General features: G+C 40.4%; 1 protein-coding gene across 2 annotated transcripts in view; it reads left to right on the top strand.

Moving 5' to 3' along the window:
* EGF (epidermal growth factor) overlaps positions 1-16,330 on the top strand; it is a 109,916-nt gene that overhangs the window by 23,065 nt on the left and 70,521 nt on the right. The window contains exons 2-5 of one of the 2 annotated variants that reach the window (XM_045880593.3): positions 2,744-2,943; positions 5,411-5,592; positions 6,166-6,393; positions 7,333-7,535. In XM_045880593.3, the coding sequence (XP_045736549.1) occupies positions 2,744-2,943; positions 5,411-5,592; positions 6,166-6,393; positions 7,333-7,535 (813 nt within the window). The remainder of the gene's footprint in view (positions 1-2,743; positions 2,944-5,410; positions 5,593-6,165; positions 6,394-7,332; positions 7,536-16,330) is intronic. The other variant, XM_045880594.3, reaches the window with a different exon arrangement.

Here is a 16,330-nt window from a genome sequence, read left to right on the forward strand (position 1 = left end):
TAAGCATAAATGAGATCAGGATGTGAAAGTTTGTTGCTATCATTATTATTATTATTGCTATTAGTAAAATAACTACTGTAGGATTGACTCTGCTTTTATGAATTTGATGTATCTTCTGGTGTCTTCAGCTTTGTTCCTATGGCTAAAGCCAGACAAATGAGCAAAACACATTTATTTATTTATTCAAAAATTTTGAGTACCTATTATGTACAAAGCATTATGCTATATTCTGTCTAAAATGTTTAGAGTGCCTTTTCTTTCTCCTTTTTTTTTTAAAAAAAGCTGGAAACCTCCCATTTAGTAGTACTTTTCTTTTTTTTTAAAGTTTTATTTAATTCTTTTGTAACCTCTACACCCGAGGTGAGGCTCAAACTCATGACCCCGAGTTCAAGATTCACATGATCTTCTGATGGAGTCAGCTGGGTGCCCCCATTTAGTAATACTTTTAAATGAATAAAATGTTTTATTGGTCTTATCATGTATCAGTGCACTAGAAAATTAATAATATGGGTACATTTATTCAGTTTATAGAGAATGCATGATACACATTTCAAAGAAATGACTCCTAGTGATAAATCTACAGGCCCACAGATCAGTAGCTTTCAGTTTAGGGTGCCTTTTGTATTCATTCCTTTCCTCTAGGACACATTGCTAAGGGAGAAATGAGTTACACCAATGTTCTCATCCAGGGGTTCAACCTGAACAGTGGCACAAACCTATGTAGTGAGACCTTGGTTCTCGGAATCAGCAATGGCAAATTATATTTGCATAGTGCTCCACAATTAATAAAATACTTTCTCATCTAAAATTTTATTTCTGGGATACCTGGGTGGCTCAGTCAGTTAAGTGTCTGCCTTTGGTTCAGGTCATGATCCCAGGGTCTTGGGATCGAGCCCCGCATCGGGCTCCCTGCTCAGCGGGGAGTCTGTTCTCCCTCCCCCTGCTCTTCCCCCTTGCTCATGCTCTCTCTCTCTCAAAATAAATAAATAAATTCTTTAAAAAAATACAATTTTATTTCTTTCCCCATTAATCCTCTAACACAGGCAGGGAGGTCCAGTGAGATGTGTAGGGAAGCTATGGTGCCAGGACTAGAAACAAGGCCTCCTGGCTCTCAGTCCAATGCCCTTCCCATTTCTTCTATGATACCTCTGGTTCTACAGCTGGAGTGGCAATAGAAAATGGGCTCTCCTCCATATCTGTGCAGGGGTCTTCTATCGTGAGAAAGATATGGGAAGAGTGATTTGAGCTAATTCTCTTAGATATGCATGCTGGCACCGATTTCAAACTCTCATGATCTTGCACTTCTTCCTTCCTCTTGTATCTATTCCAATATCCTCTAAAGCGGAGTTAATGTCTTCTGACTGTGGAACAGAATCCCTGAATAAGAGGAGGTTAATCCATCATTTCGTTTAATCCTCAGAACAATAAACACATTTACTATGTTACATTAAGGTATTAAAGGCTAATGTGAAAACAGAATAATGTAAACCTAATGGGGAAGCAAGAATATGTTAGCCTTCATCTCCAATGCCCCACTCATCCCAGAGGCTCCAGAGTTATCTAAAGGCACAGTGGGAGGAGCCTCGTCACCCTCAGGCAGAAGAGACCAAGGCAACTAACCTGGCTGTAGGAAATGAAGCTATTCTCTGGCATTCTCTTGAAGCATCAAAGGCAAGCTCTGCAGAGTCAGCCAGTGATTTGTGTTGAGGTTTCCAAAGAGAGGTATTGGATTCCCAAGCAGGTGCTGACTACCTGGGAGTCTGAATGGGAAGGTGGCCATCACCTGGAACAGGAGACGATAGGGTTAGAGTTCAGGGCAAGGTCCTGCAGGAATCAAAAATCCAGGGAGGTCCACTACCCAAATCTAGCAAATAAAAATATATGGCAACTAGCTAAATTTGAATTTCAGGTAACAGTGAAATAATTTTTTAGTGTAAGCATGTCCCATGCAATATATATGCAACTCAAATTTGACTAGGCATCCTGTATTTTATGTGGCAATGCTAACAGGGACAAAACACTTCAGAGCTTTCACAGGATGGCATCTCAGTTTTCCCTGCTTCCACTTAAGACCTCTTGTTTTCGGGCGTCTGAGTGGCTCAGTTGGTTGGGTGTCTGCCTTCAGCTCTGGTCATGATCTCCGGGTCCTGGGATCGAGTTCCACATCGGGCTCCCTGCTTGGGGGGGGAGTCTGCTCCTCCCTCTACCCTTCCCCTCTGCTCATGATCTCACTGACTCTCAAATGATTAAAATAAAAAAAAAAAGACCTCTTGTTTTCTCTTTTTTCTTCTCTGTCATTACCCCGAGGTTCTGTTCAAAAGGTAAGAAGAGGAGGTAGGTTCCATTTCCAAAATGATAATACCTGTAGTATTATTTCCAATTTGCATAATTAAAATTTACATTCATCCAGACCCTACCCACAACAGAGTATAGGAGGTGGTTTCTTTTTTAACATAAAATGGCATTTTACAGATAAGAGTAGAAAGTGGTTTTCTTTTCAAATAGTTCTTTCTTCCTAACTTGGCAACTTTCATTTCTTACAATCAATTTGTGAAGAAGATGATTTATAAAATTAATGGTGAACATCCACAGGAACTTGTTCTTCATATAACATTCTTTATTTAAAATATAAACCAGGAATTAAAAATTAAGCCTACTTGTACTGGTTGTCATGGGGAAATATTTAGTCTAAATCAAATAAAATATTGAAAATATACAGTTTGGTTTCTTTCTTCCCACTCAGGTCCTGCACCTTTCTTAATTTTCTCCCATGGAAGCAGTATCTTTAGGATTGACCTGGAAGGAACTAATTATGAGCAACTGGTGGCAGATGCTGGTGTATCAGTGATCATGGATTTTCATTACAATAAGGGAAGAATTTATTGGGTAGATCTAGAAAGACAACTTTTGCAAAGAGTTTTTCTGAATGGGACAAGGCAAGAGGTAAAGTACATCCCTGAAGTATTTAAGAGATTTTTGTATAGGCTGACAAACATGGTATCATTAATTAATAATGTACAGATGAACGAAAATTACATTCCAATTCAAATGTTTCAGGCATTTGTAGATATTTGTTTAATTTGCATCTGTGGCATGTTACTGAACAAACCCACTGATATTCAGAAGACCCCAAAAGGAGTCAGGATGTCAATGGAATTTTGAAACTATACATGTTTATTAAGTCAGATCACCATTTTATGGTTAAAACAGATTATTTACATGATTATTTTTGGCTCCAGTGGTTCTCAGCTGAGGACAGTTTTGCCCCTCCAGGGATATTTGGCAAAGTCTGGAAAGATTGTTGGTTTTCACAACTGTGTTGGGAAGGAGAGAGAATGTGCCACTAGGATCTAGGGGGCAGAGGCCAGGGATGCAACTATATCCTAAAATATACAGGATGACCCCCACAACAAAGAATTATCTGACCTTAAATGTCAGTTGTGCTGAGTTTGGGAACCCTGTTTTGTCTAAAATGTCTGTCATAGGTTTTAGCACCTGATATTTAGGAAGAAAATCTTTTTTGATTCTTTTTTTCTTTAAAGATTTTATTTATTTATTTGACACAGAGAGAGAGAGACAGTGAGAGAGGGAACACAAGCAGGGGGAGAGGGAGAGGGAGAAGCAGGCTTCCCAAGGAGCAGGGAGCCCGATGCGGGGCTCGATCCCAGGACCCTGGGATCGTGACCTGAGCTGAAGGCAGACGCTTAACGACTGAGCCACCCGGGCGCCCTTGATTCTTCTTCTTCTTCTTCTTTTTTTTTAAGATTTTATTTATTCATTATTCACTTGAGAGAGAGCACAAGCAGAGGGGAGAGCCAGAGGGAGAAGCAGAATCCCCACTGAGCAGGGAGCCAGACGTGGGGCTCAATCCAAGGACCCTGGGATCCTGACCTGAGCCAAAGGCAGATGCCCAACCATCTGAAACACCCCAGGCACCCCACCTTTTTTGATTCTTAAGGTGTTTGCACTCTGGAAGAAAAATAATAAAGCAGGTGTCAGATATAAAGTATTTTGCTTCAAGTACATACAAAAGATCTTTAATCTTTCTCTGTAACTGGTGGAACCTTTAAATGAGTCCCAGAAGGAATGTTCTCTCATTTCCTGAGAGATGGATTACAGAGACTTGTGACTGGAGAAACCTTAAGCATTTATTCCCAGCACAAAGTGCTCACTGTTTTGTTTGTTTTTCTTCAAACCTTTTTCCCTTCAGTTATTCTTAAAAGCTTCAATTAAGTGCTAATTTCTTTTATCGCATCTCTTCTCTGAGACTTAACTAATGTCACCTTTAACAAGGATGGCTACTCATTATTCTCCAGCCATTGGTAGAATAGTTTCAAAAATCTTGAGTCTCAAAATCTGGGAAAAAAATTAAATACTTGTGAATTTGTGTCAAGTCATTAGGGAAGGATTGACCTGATGCGTACAATCCACCATTGTATCCTCTTCTTTGAGTTAAAACACAGTTTACAAAAAAAAAAAAACCCAACACCCGTTAAAATACAATTCACCTGGGTGAGCTAATATATTAATATATTAGCAACTGGTTCAATGGATTGGCTAGATTACTTTGCATGAGGTATAGGAATAGTGCAAGCTGGTGAGACTAATCTCTGCCTCATCCGAGTTCAGTGATGTCGTGTCAGTGGCTAGAAATCAGCTATGGTGGGAATATTTACACCAAATGGTGGGAATATTTACAAACCAAGGAAATCTGCAACCACACAAATCAGGGCTTCTCCCTACCTCCCACCCTCCACCCCCCAAGAAGACTGACCGGTTTACCTGCACACGCTGGAATTAGGAGATAAAAGAGGTTTTTGTTTGGTCGTTTTATCATGAGAGAGCAGGAAACACCACCCAAGAGGCATAAAGAGAAGCTCTGGTCTTTGGGCCATAGGGTCATAGTGTGAGGGCCCTGAAGACTTGTAGAAAAGATGGGGCCTGATGGAAGAGGAGGGGCCAGGAAAGTGGGGCTCTAATGAGAAATTCATTTATTTTAGAGCTCTGTGCACAAAAGTCAAGGACATCTTGCCAGATTTTGGCAAACCTTAGAATTGGGTTCAGGTGAGAATATGGAAAATTCCATTAGCAAATGGATACACTGTCTTTAAGATAGCATGGAAATTTCACTGTTATTATAGTGGAAATCATTAATACATTATGGTTGATTGCCTAATTTCAAGAAGCATAGGATAATTTTCCATTTAAAGCCCAAAAATACTCATGTGGGAGGGTTAACATTGCTCCATCAAAACAATGGCACCATATCTGTGACTATTTTATGATTTAAATAGTTTTATGAATGCACAAAAAAATGGCAAGTACTTAAAAGAATAGACTTTTATACATAAAGATAAAAAATGTTGATGTGAATGAAAAAATATTAATATTTTGAAATTTGATTTTACAGAGAGTATGCAACATAGAGAAAAATGTTTCAGGAATGGCAATAAATTGGATAAATGAAGAACTTATTTGGTCAAATCAACAGGAAGGAATCATTACAGTAACAGATATGAAAGGAAACAATTCCCGAGTTCTCTTAAGTGCCTTAAACTATCCTGCAAATGTAGTAATTGATCCAGTAGAAAGGTAACTGCTGTTTTCAGACATTGAAATAGATATCAAAATCTGATGATAATTCATAGACTTATAATATTTTGAACTCAGAAGGACAAAGGTTGTCTGGATTTGAACCAAGGTAGGCTTCCTTCTACAAATGGTGCTCTTAATTATCATGATTTCCTACTAGAGAAGAATAATTCCTTTTTAAAAAAATTTTTTTTAAAGATTTTATTTATTTGACAGAGAGAGACACAGTGAGAGAGGGAATACAAGCAGGGGGAGTGGGAGAGGAAGAAGCAGGCTTCCGGATGAGCAGGGAGCCCGATGCGGGGCTCGATCCCAGCACCCTGGGATCATGACCTGAGCCGAAGGCAGACGCTTAAGGACTGAGCCACCCAGGTGCCCCAAGAAAAATTCCTTTTTTAACTTGAAATCACATGGAATGTCCACAGCAGGGCAATAAATATTTGTTGAATTGGAATTTCATTCAAAATAGTCCAACTCCTCCTGTGCGGACATCCAGGGACTGAAACACCGAGAGTTGACCATTTAAGTGACTTTACCTTCAATTATGTGTCTATGTAATGTGTTTGCTCTCAGGTTTATATTTTGGTCTTCAGAGGTGGCTGGCAGCCTTCACAGAGCAGATCTCAATGGTGTGGAAGAGAAGATTCTGTTAGAGACGACAGAAAGAATAACAGCTGTGTCATTGGATGTGCTCGATAAACAGCTTTTTTGGATTCAGTACAACAGAGATGGAAGCAATTCTTATATTTGTTCCTGTAATTATGATGGAGGTTCTGTCCATTTTAACAAACATCTTACACAGTAAGTTTTGGTTTTAGTGCAAACTAAAGTAATTGCCATTTGAAGTTTGTCCAGCTGACCTAGTGGAGTGGCTTAGCACAGATTTGGAAGTCTAAAAACTTGATGAGTACATGTCCTAGATTTACCATTTATTGGGCAGTTGGCTTTGGGAAGATTACATGACTTCTCAGTTTGTTTTTTTTTCAAGATTTTATTTATTTATTTGAGAGAGAGAGAGCACAAGTTGTGGGGGAGGGGGGCAGAGAGAGAGGGAGAAGCAGACTTCTCACTGAGCAGGGAACCTGATGTGGGGCTCGATCCCAGGACCCCGAGATCATGACCTGAGCTGAAGGCAGACACTTAACCAGCCGAGCCACCTCAATTTCCTTTAATGTGGGGATAATAGTAGTAGCTATTTCTTGGGGTTATTGTGAAATGTAAGTAAAATTAATTAAGTAAAGACATGCAAATAAAAATAATTAACAGAGTTTTGGCAACTAGTAAGTTCTCACTTGTTGGTTATAAGTTATAGCTAATCTTTTGGAATTACTATGTCCTGTATTTGTGAAGCACCTATTTCATTTGATATGCTCTCTTGCCTGTGACTGACTCACCAGCTTGTGGTAAGAGGCCGAAATTAGTCAAGTGTGAAATGGATACAACCAGAATCCACTCTTAGAGTATTCCTATTTTCTTCCCTGTTTTACATTCATCACACTTAAATGCTGATTAGCAAAAGAATGGGACAATGAAGCTGAAGCTAGAAATTATATCCCATTAATTCAGATTATGAATACATAAATAAAATTTTAAACTTAGTATCTGCTTCTAAACCTAAATGAGATACAATTGAAAAGGTAGGTAATTAAAACTCAGTCAATAAATTGAAATGAAGTGAAATGTTAATAAGCCTGGAAAGAAATGTTCTGCCATTCTTTATATTTTTCTATTGTTTTTTAGGCACAATTTGTTTGCAATGTCCCTTTTTGGTGATCGGATCTTCTATTCAGTATGGAAAAAGAAGACAATTTGGATAGCTAACAAACACACCGGGAAGGATATGGTTAGAATTAACCTCGACCCATCATTTGTACCAACTGTTGGAATCAAAGTACTGCATCCACTCTTACAGCCCAAGGCAGAGAGTGATGCTTGGGCATGTGGTGAGTCATATTTGACCTTGAATGGAGTCTGGCACTTCGTCCCCACCCATCCACCTACTCAAGCCAGACACTTAGAGGCCATCCTTGGTTTCTCTCACTGCCTCAGCGCCAATTTTCAATCTACTGCCAAATCCTTTCCATTCTACCTCCTAAATACATCTCAAATATCCGCTTCTCTCCTCTACTGCTACGACTATAGTCTAACAACCAGCATTTCTTGCCTGGCCTATTGTAGTAGCCCCTCAACTAATCTTTCTGTTTTCCCCTCTTGCTTTTATTTTTTATTTATTTATTTATTTATTTATTTATTTATTTTAAATACTATTTTATTTTTTTTTAAAGATTTTATTTATTTATTTGACAGAGAGACAGAAGAGCACAAGCAGAGGGAGTTGCAGAGGGAGAGGGAGAAGCAGGCTCTGCACTGAGCAGGAAACCCGATGCGGGACTCGATCCCAGGACCCTGAGATCATGACCTGAGCCTAAGGCAGACGCTTAACCATCTGAGCCACCCGGGCGCCCCTCCCCTCTTGCTTTTAAATAGTTAATCTGATCCATTAACTCCCCTGCTTAAATCCTTCAAAAGCTTTCCTTTGCATTTGGATTGAAATGTAACATTTTACCAAGCCTATCAATATATGATGAAACTGATCTAACACTCCTCCTCCCCTCGCTAGAATCTGACTCAAGTCTTTCCATAGTTGCTCAAACATGCTGTCCCATTCATGCCTTTGGGCTTTAGCAGTCACGCCTTTCTCGGCCTAGACTTGTCTTCAGTTCTGAGCTTAAGTATCATGTCCTCGGATTAGCCTTCTCTGGTCATCCAATCAAGAGGAGGTGAAGAGGCCTACCTCTCACCTCCGATTTTTTTTCAGTACACTCTTCACTGAACTCATCCCAAGATGTAATTACATATTATTTTGCTTTCTTTTTGATATTCTCTCCCACTTGATTATAAATGCTGTGTAGACAGGGACCAATGCCTATTATTTATTTGTTTGTTTGTTTATTTATTTATTACTTAAACCTCCCTCTATTCAGTGGTTACTGATGTATTTATAAATGAAGAATTTTAAATAACATTAGTTAAATGAATGGTTTGACTGAATCTAGTCGCAGTCCCAAATTTCTACTTTCAAATGTAGTCTCTGAATTCTTTAGCATATACTTTTTTTTAGGTAGGCTCTTCAATATGGTTTATATACCACACAAATGATGTTGTACTAACATTTTTTATATGTAAAAGGTTAATTTCAAGCAGGCTTTGACATATATTTACTCTTATCCCCAATTAGCCAGGAGAGGTTCTGAAGCAGAGATCGAATTCTTTGTTTTCTTTCTATCTATTGGGTGCCACTAGGGTTTGGTAATAGTGTGGGAAATGGTAGGGACTGTGTGTCCCTGCCACAATTAGTAGATGAATGTGTTTGTTCCTGCCCTAGACATAGCTCCTGAAGAGAGCTGTGGAGACTGAACAGGACAGGCACGAGATTGCTGAAGGGAGGCTGGAATCTAGGGCAACTGACATTATTATTTCTTATATCCTCAAAGAGTTAACTAATAGAAGGACTTTTTAACTGATTTCTTTAAAAACTTAGGTAGAAACCATAATTTAATTTGTGTAATGACTCTGCTTTCAATGCAAGTGATGAGGGACTTACAAAGATAAATTCCAAGAGATGAAGTGTTTACTCAGATAAATTATTTTTTTACAAACGGATTTACTTGAATTCAGCTGTGGGTTGGAGCATAACATTAAGTAACAACCTAGTGGCAATGTTATAAGTGAGATGGTTGACCATTATCCATGCAGTAAAGGCAGCGAATCTGATATTCTGCCAGATACCTTCCATGGGAAATTTTGACTCAAGCTGTCTTCACATATGACTCATTGTCCAAGTGGTGGTGACTCACTACAAAAGTAGAACCAACCACAACTATGAATAAGTAATTATTGAGTCTCATTAGTAATAGTTATAGATATGTCCATCACCGTCTCTTACATTTCTGTGTAATCTCTTGCTTTCCAAATATTTTCGTGAACATTATCTTATTTGTTTGTCACGGTAACATTGTGACACAGAAAGATCAGCAATTATTGTACTTATTTCATAATTGAGAAATCTGGAGCCTAGAGAAGTAGAGGGTGTTTTCCAAGATTACACAGCTTGTTAGTGAGGGATTTTGGAAACGACAATCTTGGTGATGAGTCTGTCAGTTTATTATTCTTTCTACCATAAACACTTGAGCTCTTCAGAATCCTCCACTGTTACTCAGCTTTTTTGATAGGGAGGTCAAATACGATCACTGAAAGCATGAAGTTTAGAAGAGAATCTATAGTGATTCATTAAAGAGCAGCTTCAACCCATCTGGCAAATCATGGACTTTGGTTGGGAAGCCATGGCCAGCTGCAGAGCTGCAGGAAGACCTGAAATGTAGAAGGCAGGTGGCACTGGACATACTGGTTCCAGTCAGTGACCAAAGAACGTGCTTCACATACACCCCAAGTGCAAAGGACTTTTGATTTCAAAAGCACTGTTACTTTAGCCATCATTAAATAGGTTTGCATTTTTTAGTGTCTGGTAGAGCAGGAACTCTTCAAGTGGGATTTAAGGACTGTGAATCTCTTGATTGTATGGGTTAGATGAAAATATGCAAGTGTCCCTCCTTATGCAGGTGGTATACAGCTGTCATCAGCTTCTCCAAGTGCCTTCACATTTAAAGACATACGACTTCTAGAGGCTGGCTAGTTCCTCCTGGATAGTGGGCTTGCAACCTCAGCTCCTCTGGAGAGGTGGATGGTGGCAGTACTTGGTTTGCAAGGCATTTAGTAGTGAGATTACTTCAATGGGGAGATGGCTGAGAAAAATCATGTAACCTGGTTGGTATTATTTTTCACATAAAATTTAAGTATTTATACACACAAGAGTCTCAATAGACTTACTTCATGCAAAATGACTAAACTATCATTTATCCAAGCATCTTCTACAAAACACTGGTTCTGTGGGGTTTAATGGGATTATTTGGGGGCAAAAAAGTTTCAGGGTCAAATGACTTAGATAGGCCAGGTTAAAAAAAATTAAACAGGGTGTCTTTTCCCCAAGTGATTTCTTAGAACCACTCATATGGTTAAGTGCATTGTTAGTCTCTAAGGGCCATACAACCTATGGCATTTCCCTTTTAAAAAAATTTCTTTTAAAGATTTTATTTATTTATTTGAGAGAGAGAGAGTGAGAGAGAGCCTGAGAGGGGAGAGGGTCAGAGGGACAAGCAGAGTCCCCGCTGAGCCGGGAGCCCGACGTGGGACTGGATCCCGGGACTCACGGATCGTGAACTGAGCTGAAGGCAGTCACTCAACCAACTGAGCCACCCAGGCGCCCCAGCATTTTCCTATTTTATTTCCTTGCAGCAGGCCCACTTGACTCCCGAATCTATTATTGCTAGCTCCGACCTCTTTCTTGAGATCTAGACCAATTTAAAAAAAGAGAAAGACTGAGGCACAGTGAGAGTTAAGCTGCAGAGAAAGTTGATTTAAAACATTGGGGATTTATTCAGAGCATATGAAAGTGAGCAGCCCCAGTGAACACTGTTGTCTGACCGAGGGCAAGGTGGGGTTTACAAAAGCGAAGCCACACAACCTCACAAAGAAGACTACAGCAGTTTGTCGGTTTAAAGATTTTGTTTTATTTTTATTTATTTGACAGAGAGAGACACAGCGAGAGAGGGAACACAAGCAGGGGGAGCGGGAGAGGGAGAAGCAGGCTTCCCGCGGAGCAGGGAGCCCGATGCGGGGCTGGATCCCAAGACCCTGGGATCGTGACCTGAGCTGAAGGCAGATGCTTAACGACTGAGCCACCCAGGTGCCCCCCCCCCTTTTTTTTTAAAGATTTTTTTATTTTTATTTTGTCGGTTTAAATAATCCTTGTCTTATTGATTTGGATGCGCTGGTTACAGAGGAGCTGGCTGCCCCTGGTGGCTGAGCCCCAATCTACGCGGCAGAGCCACAGTTTCACCATCGGTCTGGTTTTCTGATACTTCTACCCAGTTTCCTGAGAGTGGTCACTCAGGTCCCTCATCTGAGCCACACCTGCTTGCTGTCTGCACCCAGCAGGCTCAGGGTCCTGCTGTGGCACATGGAAAATTTCCTTATCAAGGCCCATATATTTATCTGCTTTCTGAGCATTTCTGCTTGGATTTCTTGCAAGTGCCTTAGGCACAAAGGAAATAGTTGACCTACCAACTTCCACCTCCCTTCTCCCCAGCTCCAGTGTCCCCATCTGAGTGAGTGGCATCTCACCTCCATCTCCCAAGGCAGAAATCTTGGCGTGAGCCTTTCCTCTTTCTTTCCTCACTCCTACGGCATGAAATGAACCTCCAGCCCCCAACAACTCCCCCGCCTGCAATCGAACCGCTAGTGCCCTTTTCTGCAGCAATTCGTCCCTAAGTTCTGCTTAGTCAGCATCTCTGCCTCCCTTCTCCATGCTGCCGGGAGCATAACCCTTCAGAAATGAGAGCCCAGTCATGCCATTCCTCAATAAAACCAATCAACAATTCTGTTGCCCATAATGAAAATCCAGTCTCTTTATTTTTTTTTATTTTATTCTTATGTTATTCCTCATACATTACATCATTAGTTTTAGATGAAGTGTTCCATGATTCACTGTTTGTGCATAACACCCAGTGCTCCATGCAGAATGTGCCCTCCTCAATACCCACCACCAGGCTAACCCATCCTCCCACCCCCCTCCCCTCTAGAACCCTCAGTTTGTTTTTCAGAGTCCATCGTCTCTCATGATTCGTCTACCCCGCCGATTTCCCCCGCTTCATTCTTCCCCTCCCGCTACTTTCTTCTTCTTCTTTTTTTTTTTTTAACATATATTGCATTATTTGTTTCAGAGGTACAGATCTGAGATTCAACAGTCTTGCACAATTCACAGCACTTACCAGAGCACACACCCTCCCCAGTGTCCATCACCCAGTCACCCCATCCCTCCCACCCCACCCCCCACTCCAACAACACTCAGTTTGTTTCCTGCGATTAAGAATTCCTCATATCAGTGAGATCATATGATACATGTCTTTCTCTGTTTGACTTATTTCACTCAACATAATACCCTCCAGTTCCATCCACGTCGTTGCAAATGGCAAGATCTCATTCCTTTTGATGGCTGCATAATATTCCATTGTATATATATACCACGTCTTCTTTATCCATTCATCTGTCGATGGACATCTTGGCTCTTTCCACAGTTTGGCTATTGTGGACATTGCTGCTATATACATCGGGGTGCACGTAGCCCTTCGGATCCCTACTTTTGTATCTTTGGGGTAAATACCCAGTAGTGCAATTGCTGGATCATATGGTAGCTCTATTTTCAACTTTTTGAGGAACCTCCATACAGTTTTCCAGAGGAAAATCCAGTCTCTTTATTTACCCTGTTCACAGCTGTTCACAGAAGGTTCTCGGCTGCACCTCTCACCATTGTCTGCATTACATTGCATGCTGCAACCCTGCTCAAAGATTTAATTTCCTTCCACAAGACGTGCTCGCTCTGAGCCCTCTTCCTCCCTCCCCCGGCCTTTTGGTATGTTCAGAAACATGTTTTCTCCTCTGCACTGGCTCACTCTCTTTGTCCTCCGAGAAGTAGCTCAAACGTTAACTCTTTCAACACCTTCCCTGCCCCACTCACGGTGAGCCTCAGTTAGCTTTTCTCAGAATAACACATTTCCCTCACTTGGCTCCCTTGCTCTTATGAGGACAGGTGACACCTCCCGGTTGTACTCCCAGTGCCTAGAGGACATTTTATAAATAATAGTTGAAAAAAAAGAAATTGCAAGAAGCCCAGAGATATGTTCAGAGTGTTTTGTATAGCCTATTCCATAACCGAAAATAAAAGATTTGTTCTATTTCATAGAAGAAATTAAAAAAATAATAGTTAAAAAAAAAAGAATGAATAAACACCCTTTGTCACTTTCTCCCCTAAAATCCTGATGAAAAAGTTTTAAAGAGGTATCATATCTAAGTATGTGTCATCTTCCTTAGGTGTTGTAAGAGCCCCCTTCCCTTGGTCTGACAGATAGTCTGCTCCCTTTGGTATATTATGACTAAATCCCCAATGTTTTAAATCAGTTTTCTCAACTAACTCTCACTGTGCCTCGGTGTATTTTTATTTTTCCCTTGAATTGGTCTGGATCTCAAGAAAGAGGTCTGAGCTAAAAATAATAAATTTGGGAGCCACATGGGCTGCTGCATAGGAAATAAAGTAAGAAAATGCCACAGGCTGTGTCATCCTTAGAAATAAATCGTCATAGGGGTGCCTGGGTGGCTCAGTCGTTAAGCGTCTGCCTTCGGCTCAGGTCATGATCCCAGGGTCCTGGGATCGAGCCCCACATCGGGCTCCCTGCTCGGTGGGAAGCCTGCTTCTCCATCTCCCACTCCCCCTGCTTGTGTTCCCTCTCTCTCTGTGTCTGTCTCTGTCAAATAAATAAATCAAATCTTTTAAAAAAAAAGAAAAATAAATCGTCATAATTATTGTGTGTAAAGAATGATCTGCTGTGGTGTTACCCATATCATCTCATTTAATTTTCACAGCAATCCTATGAACTAGGTGTGATTATTCCTACCATTTTATAGGTTAAAAAGCTGAGTTGCAGAAAGGTCATAATAGCATGTTCAAGGTCACACTGTGGAGGAATTGGGATTTGAACCCAGGCAGAGTGACACCATGCTTCTTCCTCAACCATGCTAAAGAAATTCAGCAATATTTTATATATTAGCAATAATATCACTATTCTCTCTCATTTCATATCTTAGATTTTGCTTTATTTGTTTGGGGGAAACCTGTAATTTGGTGTATTCTTAGCTATCCATGGCCTTCTGGTGGTTAAATTCTTTGGTGTGCATAGATCATGGGGCCAAAATCTCTCTCTCTCTCTCTGTCACACACACACACACACACACACACACACACCCCTCTCCCCTGGCTGTCACAGCATTGATCTCCCATTATTTCAAATTCAACTTATATGGATTTTTGCAACTAGTTTTACTGCTCATATATACTGCTATAAAAGGTCCAAATATTTTTGCTTTCTTCTGTACTCTTGAAATGTAGATTCCAGTTTTATGCTCATAAGAGAGTTTCCAAAGCATATTCTTTGGAAAATGAAGGGTGTCTACCATCAGCACTGTGCAAAATACTTTACATTCATTTCATGCACAAAAATATTACTGAATTGGGCACCTGGGTGGCTCAGTTGGTTGAGCGACTGCCTTAGGCTCAGGTCATGATCCTGGAGTCCCGGGATCGAGTCCCACATCGGGCTCCCTGCTCGGCAGGGAGTCCGCTTCTCCCCCTGACCCTTCCCCCCTCTCATGCTCTCTCTATCTCATTCTCTCTCTCAAATAAATAAATAAAATCTTTAAAAAAAATTACTGAATTTCTTTGGTTCTGAGATTTCATGAAGGAGAATTGCTTCCACCTGGAGATCTACCTGCTTATGGAAGTGATTAGTAGAGTTAAAACTGCCCAGGTGGGACTCTGATTCATTTTGATTATGTCATTGCTGGAATGTCTACTGTAAAACCTTGGCTATTTGGAAACCTCTAGAAAAGAATCATCCTAGATATTTGAGTATTTTTTTCATACAATTGTTTTCCAAATTTTTTCATTGTGGTTAACTACACATAACATAAGATTTACCATCTTAAGTATTTTTAAGTATACATGGGGCACCTGGGTGGCTCAGTCTGTTGGGCATCTGCTTTGGCTCAGGTCATGATCTGGGGGTCCTGGGACTGAGTCCTGCATCAGGCTCCCTGCTCAGCTGGGAGCCTGCTTCTCCCTCTGCCTGCCGTAGCCCTGCTTGTGCTCTCTCTCTCCAAATAAATAAATAAAATTTTTAAGAAAGTATTTTGAAGTGTATAGTTCAGTGACATTAAGTACATCCACACAGTTGTACACCACCACCACCATCCATCTCCATAATATCCATAACTCCTCTCATCTTATAAAGCCAAAATTCCATACACATTAGCTATACCATCTCCCAGCCTTGGACAATCACCATTCTACATTCTATCTTTATGATTTTGACTGCTCTCCGTACCTCCTGGAGGTAGAATCATACAATTGTCTTTTTGTGGCTGGCTTATTTAACTTAGCATAATGTCCTCATTTCATCCATGTGGTAGCAGGTGTTAGAACTTTCTTCCTTTTATTTATTTATTTATTTATTTATTTATTTATTTATTTATTTATTTATTTATTTATTTTTTAAAGATTTTATTTATTTATTTGACAGAGAGAGAGAGAGAACACAAGCAGGGGGAGCAGGAGAGGGAGAAGCAAGCTCCCCACTGAGCAGGGAGCCCGATGCGGGGCTCGATCCCAGGACCCTGGGATCATGACCTGAGCCGAAGGCAGACGCTTAACAACTGAGCCACCCAGGCGCCCCAGAACTTTCTTCCTTTTAAAGGCCGAATAATATTCCATTGAGCGTGTATATAACATATTCTGTTTATCCATTCATCTGTTGATGGATATGTGGGTTACTTCCATGTTTTAGTATTGTGAAAAACGCTGCAATGAATGTGGGCATACAAGTATCTCTTCAAGACTCTGCTTTTAATTCTTTTGGATATATACCCAGAAGTGAATTGCTGGGTCATGTAGTATTTCCATTTTCAATTTTTTGAGGAATCACCATACTATATTCCACACAGTGGCTATACCATATTATATTTCCACCAACACTTTTTTCTGTTTTCATACAATTTTAAATGATCAGTTCAA

The sequence above is a fragment of the Mirounga angustirostris genome, unplaced genomic scaffold, assembly GCF_029215605.1.
Source record: "Mirounga angustirostris isolate CCGP_5_RB_7025 unplaced genomic scaffold, mMirAng1.0.hap1 SCAF_2, whole genome shotgun sequence".
NCBI lineage: Eukaryota > Metazoa > Chordata > Mammalia > Carnivora > Phocidae > Mirounga > Mirounga angustirostris.